The 15,763-nt window shown below is 40.0% G+C and overlaps 1 protein-coding gene across 1 annotated transcript; it reads right to left on the minus strand.

Annotated features, from left to right (window-relative positions):
- Positions 1 to 1,240: 1,240 nt before the first annotated feature.
- Positions 1,241 to 15,059, minus strand: EIF2S3 (eukaryotic translation initiation factor 2 subunit gamma). Its single transcript, XM_027727931.2, has 12 exons — positions 14,836 to 15,059; positions 12,541 to 12,604; positions 11,965 to 12,092; positions 11,731 to 11,852; positions 10,675 to 10,769; positions 9,429 to 9,587; positions 8,131 to 8,265; positions 7,138 to 7,232; positions 6,082 to 6,226; positions 5,485 to 5,654; positions 4,358 to 4,530; positions 1,241 to 2,131 (listed from the first exon to the last, which is right to left on the minus strand). The coding sequence occupies exons 1-12, from the start codon at positions 14,902 to 14,904 to the stop codon at positions 2,068 to 2,070; spliced, it is 1,419 nt and encodes a 472-aa protein (XP_027583732.1). The 5' UTR covers positions 14,905 to 15,059; the 3' UTR covers positions 1,241 to 2,067.
- Positions 15,060 to 15,763: the final 704 nt, after the last annotated feature.

Consider the following 15,763-nt stretch of genomic DNA (forward strand, 5'->3'; position numbering starts at 1 on the left):
ATTCTCTCTCTAGTTCCCACCAGTCCCCATGCACCCCATGAGAAAAACAAAGGGAACAAGACGCTTTGCTAAAGCATTTCTTAGTGTTACTGATATCAGCTTTATCAGGTAGGTATGTGTTATCAACTACAGAGGTATCAAGTCACTTTGTAGACCTAAATTAAGTAATGATCTGGGGCTGTTTAGCTGGAAGGATGAACCAGGATGATACTAGTACTTTGCATGTGTTAACTACCCAAGTGAAGGAGTACATTAAATGCTTTGGAAAGATTATGGCACTTGTATTCTTTAAATTGCAGATCAAGAGATTAAGGCCTAATCTCAAAAATATTGGAATGCCTAGAAATGTCTATGGGTGCTTAACCAGTTTCTCAGAAGCATTTCAGCATGTGTGTTTCATTAGACCCACAGATGCAGTGCACCAAGAAAGAACTTTCTGGGCTAGATTTCACCCTGGTGGTGCCATCCAAGCATTCTGTGGTGGCTCGCTTTCTCTTTTGTGCTCACCCTCATGGCTCCCACACTAGGTAAGGCTTAAATTAACTCTATTTCCTAGAGTTCAGAGTTACAGAAATTAACTTCCAAAGCATGGAACATGCAGTTCCTGAAACAGGCACATTTAAGATTGTAGACTGGTCAAGTACCAAGAGAGTGAGAGAGAACTACAGCTGACTCTTGCTTTTAAAATGGAGCAGGACTATACAAAAATTAATGTATTTACTCTCAGCACCATGCGAGGTAGACATACTTTACAAATGGAGAAACCGAGTACAGGAATGTAGACGGAATAAGGGAACACGAAATACAGTGCAAAATCAGGAACAAAACTCAAGCTTTTTCATTGAAGTCCACTTTGATGAGTGAAATGGTGTTTACCTTTAGAAAGCCCTTGAAGATATTGAATACAACTGAAACCAAGCTTTGAAAACAAACACCATACTTTGTATAAAAATATGGAAAGTAGCATGACTTGCTAAACAGTCTAGTATATAAAATAGCTAGAACTATATATATTAGTACAAATGAAGAAATGAAATCTAAATGGATTAAAGTATTAGCACCCTACAGTAAGTTTATTACATTGTTTTCTCCTGAGGAGTGTGATTCAGGCTAGCTGAGCAAAAGTGGTTTTACACCTTTTTTCCTTATCCTATTCAGAATTCCACCACCACTACCCCACCCTCAACCCGAAATCATTCCCTTCTACAGGCTGTTCCAGATATTTCATATTTGCTCAACATAATTTTGAAGTAAGTAGTTTATTCCTACTGTATAAAGAGCTCCCAGGTCACCCACACAGAGTTCCATGATGACAATTATGTTTCAAATTAATCACATTCTTTTCATAAATCCATACTAAAATAGGCAAAAAACCAGTACTGCCAGTTCAGATCCAGTTTACTTATAGTTTTTCTTTGGGGGTTTAAGAAAACATGTTGTAATATCAGAAATGACAACTTCAAGTCAGCCAACATTGCCATCCTAATTACAAAGTGTAATACTGTAGAGATTCCTAAAATCAGAACCATAGAAACAAAACTAGAAATTTTTTTGCTGTAAACAGCTGTCTAAGCAAAACAAGATGTTGTGCAGAAAAGGTACTAGTTCTCCAAGAAGTATTTGGTTTTTTGCTTTTAATTCTTGTACTGGTTGAACAATCACTGCAGTCTTTTGTTACTCAGAAAAACTGTATGAATTAATGAAAATAAGCAATATTTTATTTCAATACCAGATTTACGGTTTGTGTGTTACACTGGGGCTGGTTTGACTGATATTAAACAGATATGTCTGAAACACAACATAAATTAGACATGCCATGAGACATGTACAATTAATTTTTACTAAAATGTGGATAATTAAACCCACTTCTACGCCAATTCTTTTACACTTTTAATGGTGATAGTGACTAGTATTTTAGTAAGAGGGTAAAATTCAATAAAATGTACAAGGACAGCCATACAACTCAAAAATACTGTTTGCACAGCTTCCAATTCCACTGTGAAAATACACCCCCTTCAAAATAGAAATAGGCACTTCATCTTTAAAAATGAAGCACTCTTTTGTTCTTCAGTCATCATCAACAGTTGGCTTGATTGTCACTCCTCTTCTGATCTGACCCCAACCAATTAAACTGCAAACAGAAAAACAGTTTATATTACTTTTAATAGTAGGCAGAAATATCCTGGATAAGTCAACATCCTTCTGTTGTTCTTATGCCTTCAGTTCTTACATTTTGCATTTTCTCCACTTGTCTCCCACCCAAAACATCCTATAGGATCTAAGACTGGTTAGTGGAAACACAGAATAGAAAAGGGTGAGGGACAGAAGAGATTTGTAACCAGCTAAGGATGTACCCTTGAACAATAAGATGAAAATCTGAAAATGTTATAACTTGTGCTGTCCTGGTGGACTGTAAATCTATTCACAACTTGATCTCTTTCCCCTATGCCTGAAGTGCTGCATTACTTTCAAACAAATGAAAATGAAAATTCAGACAAGATGAGCAGTAAGAATACAAACAGCTGTAACTCTCAATCAACATGTAACCTGTGATGGTAACTCAACTCTCAGGCAAGTTCTACTATTTATACTCAGTAAAATTAAGGCCTTTTTTATAGGCCACTGTTGCCTCAGAAAAATATGCTTGTAAAAAAAAAATTCAGAATATGTCCATTTCCACAGTCAGCAGGCAGTTCATATTATTAATACAACTGTCTTCAACACCTTTCCAGTTTCTGGGAAGGAGATACACATCTCAATTGCATCTCTAACTTGCTAAGCAGTAGAGCCTGTCTTAGGACACCACCAAAGGAACTGAAGTATATTAACTCAGCATTTCCCACTTTTTTGTACCATATCCATAGGTCATAACTTGTCAATCTTTAAGTTAACTCATCCTTGGAACCACTAGTGTATCCCATTTGCTGTTTAACCTCTTTCTATGCCTCTATACATATATATATACTGTCTATTTTATACCTCCTTTTTGCCTCTTGCTTTCTCACTTTCTTCTGTATTTTCAGTACTCCACTGCCTCAGGCTGCAAGTTCCTTTTCTCAGTACCAGCCGTATATTATCTTTACTCCAACTGGATTTTATTATGCTGCTCTTCCCAGTTTGCCTTATTTCCCTTTTCTCAACTTCTAGTTTCCTTACATTGTTTCTTTGTCTTTTTGATACAGCATAGGAGTCAACTTTTCATAACTATCTTTACAGCAGGCTGCCACTACTTGCCCACCCCATAATCCAGAGACAGGTAGGCTTTGGGACAAAATATGGTCATGTTTTTCAACTGGGGAGTAACCTACAGAAGCAATAAAAGACATATTAAAATTTGCACAGGCTATCAGTCTATAGCTCAAAAAAAAGAGGCATAATTTCCAATATAGTTTCTCTCTTCCTTTTGCTTTACTTGATTTAATTTGGGTCCTGCCTTTTTTTTTCCCCTCCTGTTCAAGACATTTTATCTTTTGCCTTGGTTTGGCTTGTTTTTCAGGGAAAAATCTCTTCCCTAATTTGTCATCTTGCTGAGACAGCAAGCACTAAATTCCTGTCTATGCTTTCTTGTTATCTGAAAAAGAAACATGCATCCATGGATATTTAAAGCTCAGTTCCTTTTCATAGAGATTTCTTGTAAAAACAGTTATGCTCTTTTACACTACAAGGGTTGTGCAGAGCCAACAAATCTAAATATCCTTATGTTCTTATTCATGGAGGCTTATGGAACATGTAACAGGTACAGTATCGTAATAACCTAAAAAAAGAGTCTGGCACTATGATTACAATGAATCATAACCAATTCTGTTCATAATTGTCAGCCTCTAGATGCTTCTGTGTAGTCAGACATTTTATATTTGTAACTTGAATGGGTCAATCCAGTTGAGAATTTATTTCTCTGCTCATAGTACATAAAATGCCTGAACCTTAGAACATCCCTTCTCCATTCCCCTGCTGCTACTTCCAGGTTGCACTGAAAATCACGTCCAGCATCACGGACTGAGGTGTGTATAAAGACAGGCTTTGGCTTAGCATTATTAGAACTTTCAACTCCCTCTGCCAAGATTGCCTGCTGTGAGCTCAATTCACAGCATGGCAGTTTTGGCAACAAACCAGGACCCTGAGGCATTTCCTTGTCTGTTAACTAATATGTACCCACCCAATCATAATGTTTGTTTAAAAAAAAGAGGCCAGCAATGAAAGGAAGCATTCCATGATAATGGTGTCAATATGTTAGGAGAATCCAGAGGAATTTTTAAAACAGACATGCACTTACCTATTCCAGAAGAAAACCAGATCCATGTATTTTTTTGTTAACAATATAGCAACCAGGTACTCTACCAATTTAGCACCAACTTACCGCCAGTGTTTCTCAACTCTTCGACTCAGGGCAATTTTTTCTCCCACTTCTGTGCATACAGGGTTAGTTAGCACAATCTTCCCCAAATCAGCCTTTACTGCACTGACTCTCCCTCCAGTAGATAAGGATCCTATGTTTACCATTAAAACTTCATTCTTCGATAATTTTTGCACCTGAAGACAGACACACAAAACTCTGAAACATAAGCTTTAGTACTAAAAAAAATACCACGGACAGTCTCGAGCATCTTCTGTTACCTTCTTGCCACAAAAAAAGGTATAGCTGAGAAATACTGTAAATATACACACACAAACCATGCACAGCACTGTCAGTGCATAAAGATTTATATGCAAAAGGACAAATACATAACAATGTTGTACATGTAGTTCTTTGGGTTCTTGGTATGATGTATTCTCTTGGGATTTCTCTATATTTTCTATAAAATATACTGATGATTGCACATACTGTATTAAAAGCACAAACAGTCACAGACATTGCTACAAACTGTGATGTTATACCATTCTTTTATTAGTTTGTATATTCTCACTTACCTTATGCCTACATACAAAAAAATTATCAAAAATGATTCATTTCACAGGATAAGGCAGCACTGAATCACTTCACTTACTGTGGCATGAGGCAGTTTATAGATTTAAATATAGATTTATAGTTTATAGATTTAAATGCTAAATGATCTTTTAGTTGATTTGTGTAAAACAGATCATGTAACAGAAGTCTGTGCTGTGCCTCAAGTTCAGTTTCTTTTCAACTACAGTATTTCAAAAATACTTAGCTTTAAAAAGTTTTTCAGAGAGAAAATCTACAAAAAGCATGTAAGTAGGAAATAGATCACTATGTGTATTGCACAAATGAATAGGGTGATAGCAAATAGTAGTATGTTTAGAAGAACATTTAGACACATAAATACTTTATGCTACTTTAAATTACTCTGATATGAATTCCTACTGCTCTGAAAAACATTTTTGTAATAAAGAAGCAGATTAGTTTAGTGACAAGCTTATATCAAAGGGGAGACAAAACTGCTATATAAGATGAAAGAAATGTATTCAGTAACGAAACTTAGCACAAGCAGCAAAATCAGGAAAAACAAAAGAAGGGGTACAGACCTTTGCAGCTTTCTTGTCTCCTTCAGTGCGCACCCCTAATAGCCGCCTCAGCAAGAAATAGGAAATTTCTAGCTCTGTAAATATTTCTGGCAGTGCCCCAACTGCACCAAGCACTTGGCCTACCATTCGGTCAGCTCGGCACAGAGTTGGGTCAATCTTAGTGCCAACACCTGCAACGCAACAAGGAAAGGCACAAGGAGTAACTGAAAGGTAGCTGTCACTTTTATGTATTAAAATGTTTGAAGGAGATCTAAAAACAGCAAACTGAAAATGTACTGGAAATTCCCTATTACCTGGGACAGCATTTTCAGAATGTCAGCAAGACTGTGAGCTCTGTCTAAACAGATGAAGAAATATTCTACCGTTAAAGCCAGTACAACTAACAGTGCAAATTGATCTGCATTGGCCAGTGACATTCAGGAAAATTATTTATAGTTTAAATATCCAATCTTCACACCAACCCTATCTCTCTCTATATGAATTATTTAAAACTGCTCATAGTATCTTTGTTGATTAACTGAAATTCATTGCTGAATGAAATCAAGTGTTTTCAATAAGCATGAAGGAATAAATCTTTTAATAAGATAATAATCTTACCTATAAGACCTCCTGGAGCAGCATATTGTAGATCATTGTGTTCAGCAAAGAGTGACACAATTTTGGAAAAGATTGGCTTGCACATGAGTTTCCCTTCACTGTCCTTGGATACAATACCAGGCCGCACCTCAATTTCCTGGCCCACCTAATTACAAATGTGAAAAAGGGATTAACTGGCTGTTTCACAGGAACACAAAACTAACTAGTCACAGATAAAACTTACATATCCCAACAACTATTTTTTATACAAGTCCTTCGCTGTGGGCTACTGTAGAACTCCTAGGATTTCTGTTGTACTGTTAACTGCAAATTGAACAATACTTACAGCCAATGTAACAACTGATTTTCTTTTCAATACAATTTGTAAAATTGCTTTAGGAAAGAATCTTTATCTGCAATAATTCCAACATATAAATTTTAGTTAAATTTTTAAACACTGTATTTAATTTAGAAATATTTCAGCCCTGAGAGACATTAATTCACTCAATGTAACTGATCAGCATCAATACACTGCAAAACAAAGAAAACACAAGCTGTATAAACGTTCGAAGATGCAGTCTGCCCTCCAGCCTAGAAGAGCAACTTTTAAAATTTCCATCTATTGATGGAAAGCAAGCAAAATAAAAAAATTAAAATATACAGAATACTTAAGTGGGGAAGTGAGACCTGTGAGAACCCACACATATTCCTGAGGTACTTGTGAAATTCTTTTGCTCTTTTCTGCCCTGCAATAATTGATCAAGTAAAAGTGGTAGGACAGGAGAAAAAAAATAGCTCCTTCAATTTTGTAAGTGATTAAATCAGTATAGTTATTAGCAACAGGTTAGATTACAATAACAAAAATATATTTAAAAAATTAAAACAAGTGCTTCTTATTCTGGTATCTTAAAACTTGAAAGTAAAAATGAGGTACAGACAGGAAGGATAAGTGCCACCTGACTGTATTTGAGTTTTAAAAACCAAATTCATTATATAGATTCATTTTGTACTAAGCATGGAAAAACTCTACTCATTATTGTAATTAAAAATCTCCAGTCAAGAAAGAGAAAAGGTTACCTTTAAGACACCCTTTAGAATACTGCCACCAGCTACTCCTCCCTTAAGGTCATCAACTTCACAGCCAGGCTTGTTGACATCGAAAGATCTAATTACTGAAAAGAATGGACCATGACCAGATTTATTTTTAATATCAGATTTTTAAATAGTGTCTTTCTTTAGCAACTCTGATTGCTTCTCTATTCTTATGAAAGTATACAATTGTAATATTTATAAATATGTGTAATGATGAACATTTTATTCCCAATTTTTAGGTATACAGTTGATTTTGTTCTCAAAACCATTTAAGCTGCTCATATACATAAATTTTTGTTTGCCTAGCAGAAAGCAACTTAACCATCAGTATCTAAAAAAGAAAGTAACGATCAACTATATTACAAAACCCCTGCAATATTCACAATGCCAATTGTGAATACCAGAACCTTCATTCAATGTAGTCATAGTGAATACTGTGACCTTGATTTAATGTGGTCAATTTTTAAGCATTCTAAGTATGTTTTGTAGGACTCCTATAATTTATTTGGAAAAAAAGACAAATTAATTCATTGTAGTGGAACTGAATTTCCTAAGGCGCTGGAAAAGAACTGAGACTTTGACAATTATATCCAGGGAACAAGAGACTAACACAAAAAATCTGACCAACCTATCTATAAGATTTTCATGGAAATAATTTAATTATCAAATTCATCAGTTTTTCTGTACTTTTAAAATCAAAATTAAATTCATAACAATGAAAGGAATGTTTTTAAGATACAGATAAATTTCTCATCTCTATTGCATTTTAGTGCTGTCATATGCACAGAATACACACAAAACCAACAGCAATTAAGAGAACAAACAATATAGCTTCCAGAAAATATACAAGTTTTAAAATAAGAGCACCCTAAATACTCTTTTAGAATCCACCTCTTTTTAGGGCAAGATGACATTCTAAGTGTAGACACCTTCAGTCAGTGGTTGGCCACAAAAGCCCAGACCTGAGCATTTACATACCAATAAGCCTTGGTTCAGATGTGAAGTCTCGCAAAGGGACTGGGATTTTCTTCACTATGTACTCACAAACTACCTCAATGTTGTATTTCAACTGTGCTGAGATTGGAATTATTGGAGCCCCTTCTGCAACTGTACCTAAAACAAAATCAAGTTCAACATCAAGCTTTAAGAAGAGTATTTACAGCAACACAACCAAACGATTTGTGACTGTTAAAAACACCAGTGAATTTCATGGCGTGTTTTGTGTGTATTTCCCAAAGCAGTATCAAAGCATTTATCCTTCCCTTCAATGTTTTAACTCAAACTAGCCACACCTTTTCAAGGCATTCTGAACACTGTGCAAGACAATTTTCCACTCTAGGGGAAAATTCACTTCCTACATTGTGATCAGAAATATTCTTAAGATTTCCTCAGAGAGATTTGATACCTCAGTGTTTGACACATCCGTACTCATGTTACAGTCAGATTTCATTCTGACAAACTAAGTTTCCTGTCAATTTAATGATCTATGTTTTCCCAGTTTTGCAACACAAGTATGTATTTTAGAAAAATCCTTATTTTATGAAAGGATGCATTTACTTTTCCAGGTTTGTTAAATTATTACTAGTTTTAATTATATCTGTGTTTCTTGTGCTAACTTCAGTTCTCAAACTCCAAATTTACACATCAAGCCATCTGACAGAGCTGTTATGAACAGTTTTTGCAAGGAAACAATTATGAATTATAAAAGAAGAAAGAGCCATTGGCTACTTCTGAGGGTGACAATCCAGTTTTGCAGCTTGTCACATACCTCAGCTAATGCAGATAAATGGAAAGCAGTGGAAGCTCCCAGGAAAGATGAAACCCAGAGCACTAAAGTTCAGCAGAACTTTACAGACAGAGTAGGATAACACTGCCCAAACTGGATTTACAGAGACAGATGAAAGACCAATCTTTTGTGATTAGATAAAAGAAATTAACACATCTACACTTACAAGGTGCCTCTAGCAAGTATTGCTTCCTTCTTTCCTGTGCTGCACTAAAATTACAGTAAAATCTCTACCAAAGAAACAAGCCAAGAAGAAACCACAAATGCAGTGAAAGCTACTAGATAAAAGCCATTGCTATCAGTTTTACATCAGGAGCTCTGACCAACAGCATTACCACTCTTGTACTTAATCAGTCTGAAATGGGTAAGAAGCACAACCCCAGTGGTCTAGTTTCCATATTAACAGATTATGTACATCGGCATTGTGTAAGAGAAGCTTTTCTATAAACCTAGAAAACCCACTGTATCCATGTCTCAACAATGAACTTACCTTGTACAAATGCAAGGATCTGCTCATACTGTTCTTTAGCCTGGCTCTCCTTCACCAAATCAATCTTATTCTGTAGAATCAAAATGTGCTTCAGTTTCATGATTTCTATAGCAGCTAGATGTTCTGAGGTCTGAGGTTGAGGGCATGACTCATTACCAGCTGAAAGAAGAGAAGTGACTGCAATATAGAAACTATAAAGATAGTAAAAACTTCTACAGTTAGGACATCTACTTTCTACTGCATCTTTATAAAAACAAACAAACAAACAAACAAACAAGACAGTTGTCTCTCAGTAAGCTACATGTGAACAACCAAGTCAATAAGCACCTATTCTCCCCCATAACTGCTGGTTGTACCATCGGCACAACATATGACAGGTGAGAGGTTGCCAGAGTGGTTCCCTCGTTCCACTTGCTCCCAGAAGAAACACCCATCTACAGGTTCCAAAGATATTAACAGGCTAACTTGTGTCTACTTGACTTACTCCATCCTTCGGCTCTTCAGACATCTCAGTACTGACTGTAGCATAACAGACAATTCACATTTTAAGAAAAATCTTACAACTTCCTTATCAGTAAAGCCATAAAAATGCCAAGATCCCCAAACTCTGTAATACAATAATTAGGTCAACTATGTAAACAGGGTTGCCATCAGTATGGTTTGGATTTCAGCCATCTAAGAAGCCAGCTTTGGCCTGATGTGCCATAATGGTGGTTAATCTCACTTGAAGTTTGGTCTATCGCGCTTTCTAGAGCTAAAGAGGCAGAAGAAATGACTAATGTTCTAAAGACATACAAAAATCAGAGCTAAAATTGTCTGAATCAACTTAAGTCTCCTGTACCTTAATTTTGCCTATATTCCTCTGGGTTTACTGTTTCTACTGTTGTTTGTGGACTCTCCTGGATAGCAAAGACTACATACATATTTCAAGGAAACTGAACCTGCAGAGAAACTCAAAATGTACTTCCAGCTAATCTATCTCCATAAAAAGATATACATTTTACTGTACTATACTCAAGGTTTCATCTTACCTAACTAATCTTCTCATGGGGCCAGCTACCAGACTAGTTTAAAACAACCCAGTTTGCTAAAGTACATTGTCTTTGTAGCATCACTTTATTTTCTTTAACACATCCCAACTGCATTCACTTAACTGCTCACCACGTCCCAACAGATTTTAAAGCCCATATAAAGTTGCTTCATGATACTAAAAACCAGATCTCTGCTTTTGTGTAGCAATTGTTACCTATCAACAGTAAAGCTGCATCCATTACTGCTGCACCGTTCAACATTGTAGCCATCAAAATATCATGGCCAGGACAATCCACAAAAGAGACATGCCTGTTGTAGGAGAAGGTGAAAAAGAAGTCCAAAAGCCAATTACCAACGGTTCCTCTGACTGATTTATGTAAGTGAATAGGCAGACACAGAAGTTAAAAGCATCCTTAAAATAGACAGATAAACATTTTGAGACAGATGCTGAGAAGCAATACCTTAAAAGTATTTTCAAGGAAGTCCTAAAAGTTAGAACACAAAGACTACTGAATGGCTACTGAATACTTTTTCTGAGTTTTTAAGATTTAATACCATATATCCATATTAGGTACTGCTTTAATATTTCACCAATTTACCTGTAAATTAGACTAGAGTTAAATGCACCAGAATAAAAAAAACAAAACCAACCCAACCTACCATCACCCACCCAAAAACCAACAAACACACCACATGGGATTTCCCTTATCTCTTTTAAAAGACATCTCCCATTCTCCAATTTTAGGAAATCATGCATCTTTAGTTACATGCTTATAACTGCACTTCACTTTGAAGATTTATCTACAGAGACAATGTTACATTTCCAACCTTACGATTTTATTGTGCAGACCATAATACTTGATTTGCTATGTTCCTTCCTGAACCTATCCAGTGAAGAATTCTTGTTTCCTAGTAGCATGCCACCAAAAACCAAGGGACTAATTTGCTTCTTTGCTGACAATGTTAAATATCTACTCCAAGCAGAAAATCAGTGGGATAAAGAACACAGAGCTTTTAACCGGCAGTTTTGCAATGGCTGCCTGCCTGCCACAGTTCATCTCGGTAAGCACTCCGTGTATTTTATCATAAGCATGAACTAAGAGTCTTGTTGTATCACCCAAGGCAGCTTAGACAACACCTTAGAGCAGGGGTGCCCCCCACCTCAGAATGTGCCATAGCAACCCATTTCAGCTCACAGCCCAATCCTGACTGTTCTCAGTTATGCAAAGGGAAGTAAAGACAATTTATTCCAGTCATTTACAGCTGTTACCTGACTAGCTTGAAGTTCCCTTTGGTGCCAGGAATATCTGTAGGGAACTCATCTGGGGTGCTACTTCCACAGGATCGGTAACACTCTGGTCGAGAACAGCTTGGGTCATCCAGCTTGTAAATCTGTGATGTTTTAGAATTGGAAAAAAGTTTAATTCCTCAAGGGTTAGTTACCTGTAAGCTCACATCCACCCTGAAATACATCTGTAATGTATTTGCTGCAGTAATGACTCACCTTTGCATTAGCATAACCCAGCTTGATTGTGATATTTCTTTCCAGTTCATTTTTAAATCTGACAGTATGAACTCCAGATATAGCTTTAACTACTGTCGACTTTCCATGGGCTACATGACCAATTGTACCTGTGTTTTAAAAGGAAATGTTTGTCAATAAACCATTGTTTAGTTTTGTGCAATATTCCATTATTATCAACACACAATTACGCCAAATTCTTCACAGCAGGTAAGTCCAGAGCCCCCATCACAAGCACATACAGGGTTTGTCATCATTTTGGTTTTAAACAAACAAAAAAATTGAGCTCCCAATGGACAGACCTTGCATTTTTATGAAACTCATTTCAATGCTCAATTTCAAGGTAAAATAAACTTTGCTCCCAGTCCATTCAACTGTGTTCCTGAAATAAAATCGGTGCTTTTCAAGTCAAAACGGTTTGACATGTCTCTAAAACTACTATGTAACTGTTTCAGTAAGAACCTTTAAGGTGTTGCCATATAGGCACCATCTGCTACTGCAGGAGGACCAAAAAGAGTCACATTAATGCACCCCTGTTTTTTATAAGTTTGTTTTTACCTATATTAATTGTTGCTTGTCTGCTGATGACTTCTGGTGAAAGAGGCGTCAACTTGGTCACATCCTGTATAAGGGAGATTTTAGAATTTATTCATCTTGTATATAAGTGTTTAGAAAGTATTATGTGTATTTCCTTAAAAATTATCCAATAGTTCTATTCAGCAAAATCCAAGCAAGCTCCTTGAAATAATTCTAGATATGCATTCCAGTCTTTTATGTGTGTGAAATAAGACAAAAAGTGAACCAAGTCCCGCCTGTAAATCAGCACAGGCTGCAACCCAAAGCCCTGACCGTAAATCGGTATCGGCTGCAGGGTGTTACAGATGGGGTAAACAAAACAAAAAACCTCTAAAGAACCTCCAACAAAAAACCCCAAACCCTTACATACTCCCAAACCTAAATGACACATACCAGGCAAATTCAAGTTAATTTCCAATGGGTTACATGATGAATTGCACTGATGTTTTAAAAACAAAGCTTTGTCAATAAACAGTTGTTTAATTGGTGAAAGGTCCCATTACAGCCAATATATAATTACAACTATCACTTTGGAGTCCATAGGTCCAGAGACTTCATTATTATCATGGATTTTTAATGGCTATTTTTTCCTCAAATACTGTTATTGCAACTTGAGGTACCAGATGGAAATTCTGCTGTTGTAAATAGTCTGTTGTGTGAACCTACTGGTAGCCACAGTCACAGTAAAAAACTTACAAATACATTCTGTGTAGATAAAGAGATAATTCTGGATGAGTTGGTTTGAGTTTTTTTTAAAGCTGTTTGTCCCAATAATGGACAAGTGTTGAAATCCACTGAACTGTTGCTCTGTACTACTTTTGAAACTGTTAACAGCTACTTTCCATCCTGCATTGAATTCATATGGATGAGGTGCTCAGTTCAAGGAACAATTCAGGATGGCAAAAGAGTCCTCAGTGCAGGACAAGACATAAATATTTTGCTAAGATACAAATAACACGCACGCTAAATCACATATTGTTCACACTGTTACATGCATAATGATCAAATAAACACATCTGTGCAACAATGTAAGCTCACTCCTTTTGTTCTCAAGTTTAACACGAATAAAATGTTCACGTTCAATACAAACCAAGTCTTGAACGCTTAAGACACACAATTAAATGTGTATTTCTTGTATACCGAACTGAAAAGCACTGCCCTGCGATGGGAACGTGACCTGTAGATGGCACCATGTGGCCGGGGGACAAGCATGTCAGCGTGATGCAATTTCTGCCACCACGAGAACTCTTCCTGTACAATTGTGCACGCAGAGAGAGTTTTTTTGGCGAGACTGGTATAAGGCCACGCTCAGCAATAAGCTGCAGTCAGCTGTAAGCACTCAAGGGCCCAAAAGGGGCAGGTGAGACCGTAAAGGTAATTCCTGCTGACTTCTTAGCTAGTCCTATCCGTGCCTTTTCCAACTGGGAAATGGGATGGTCAACAATGAGAGGAAGTAAAGAAACTTTCTGAGATGACCAACACGCTCACTATAGCACAAAGAGAATTCCCGTGCTCAAACCCGGAGAACATCGAACACCATTACTGTACACACAAATAGTCTGTTCTGGGCGGGCAGCAACAGGATTTTCGAGTAGTTTTGTCAGCACAGAGGTGTAATGAGTGAGACAGACCAGGAGAGACACTTAACAGGCAAGATCACCGCAGGCTGGACTCGATGATCTCAGAGGTCTTTTCCAATCTAACTGATGCTCTGATTTTTTGAACTGATTTTCTTGGTAGATCTTAATAACCAAGAAAATTTGCTTGGCAAAACAACCAAGGCAGGGTTGGCAGCCAATCCCTCGAGCCTGCTGGGGACACACAGCACCAAATTATGGTTCTACTTCGGAGAGAGAAGAGCCTTTAGTACCACAGAACAGGACAGGCCTTAGAAGGGGAAAAGCGCACCCGCCACTGAGACATAAAAGGTCTGCTCGCACAGGTGGGACGCCGAGACTCTCACTCGCCTCACCCGGGCGCCCCACACCCACTGCGACCGGCCCGACCTGCTCCCAGCGACGCCGCTCCGACCGCGCCGGCCGCCCCGGCCCGGCGTCGCCGCTCTGCCCCTCGGCCTAGCCCCGCTGTGCTGCCCCCTCGGCCCAGCCCCAGAGCGCTGTCCCTCGGGCTCCCGCGCCCCCTCAGCGCGGCACGGCCGCGGCGGGGCCGGCAGGCGTCTCGGAACCTCTCGGCCCGCACCCCCCCCACACCCATCCGGAGCGGCCCGGCTGTCCCCGCCGAGCCCCGGCAGCCGCCCCGGCGCCCCGCGGGTCTCACCAGCGTGCCCAGGTCCTGCCGGCTGAGGTGCGGCTGCCCCAGAGTCACTCCCGCCTCGTCCCCCGCCATCTTGGCCCGAGCAGGAAGTGAGGAGTCCCGCGCGGTCGCCTGATCGCCGGCTCCGCTCGGCGCCTCTGCCGCCGCCCCGCAGCCCCCAGCGCCCTCTGACCCGCAGCGCGGCACCGGCCGGCCCGGGGACGGGCACTGGGCTGGGGAAACGACCGCGATCGGCGCTGCGGGGATACGGCCGGAGCCGCCGCGGGGAGGCAGCAGCTCAGGCGCGCCGCTGGGCAGCCCTGGGCAAGGTCCCCGCGGCCGCCCTCGCGCCGGGTGATGCAACCGGGGCCTGCGGCGGGGGCCTGAACCGCGTGCGGCGGCGCGCGGGGCAGGGAGCGCGCGTGTGCGAGCGGCGGGTAACGGGGGCGCGCGCTTGGGGGGGACCTGCGGCGCGGCCCCGGGAGCGCGCGCGGCGGGCACGCGCAGCTCGGCCTCGGCCGCCGCCGGGAGCGTGCGGGGCCCGATATCCCGGGAGAGCCGCGACAGAGCGCCGGGAGCCTGCGAGACGGGAGCGCCTGTCGGCACAGCCCGGCTGGGGACCCCGTGCTGGTGCGGCGCGTACGTGAAACAGCACCGTGGGCTCGGGACGGGACCCGGTCCTGGGACAGACGCACCGGAGGCGGGAAGTTCGCCCGGGGTTTGCGGTCTGCTGTGCGTGTACACCGGCAGCGCGGGGTTATTTGAGCGTCGGGTGGGTGCGATGCAGAAAGGCGCGTGGGGGGAGAACTGAGACACGGTGCTTGTGTGTATGAAATGAGTGTCGGTGTCCGATCGGCTGATCTGCCTGAACAGGGACATGTCACATCCATGTGTTAGTAATCTCTGCTGCCCATCAGCCCGATAATGTTTTTTGAATTTCAGCCCTTTTTCT

This window comes from Pipra filicauda, unplaced genomic scaffold (assembly GCF_003945595.2).
Source record: "Pipra filicauda isolate LSUMZ 115617 unplaced genomic scaffold, ASM394559v2 scaffold12_size5214236_pilon, whole genome shotgun sequence".
In the NCBI taxonomy this organism is placed as follows: domain Eukaryota; kingdom Metazoa; phylum Chordata; class Aves; order Passeriformes; family Pipridae; genus Pipra; species Pipra filicauda.

What these genes read in the sequence shown, in the direction of transcription:
- EIF2S3 (XM_027727931.2), bottom strand. Translation starts at nt 14,904, where the DNA reads ATGGCGGGGGACGAGGCGGGAGTGACTCTGGGGCAGCCGCACCTCAGC. An exon ending in GGCAGGACCTGGGCACGCTG is followed by an intron (nt 12,605 to 14,835) that starts GTGAGACCCGCG and finishes TCCCTTATACAG; the next exon opens with GATGTGACCAAGTTGACGCC. An exon ending in TTCTAAAGGGTGTCTTAAAG is followed by an intron (nt 6,227 to 7,137) that starts GTAACCTTTTCT and finishes ATTTGTAATTAG; the next exon opens with GTGGGCCAGGAAATTGAGGT.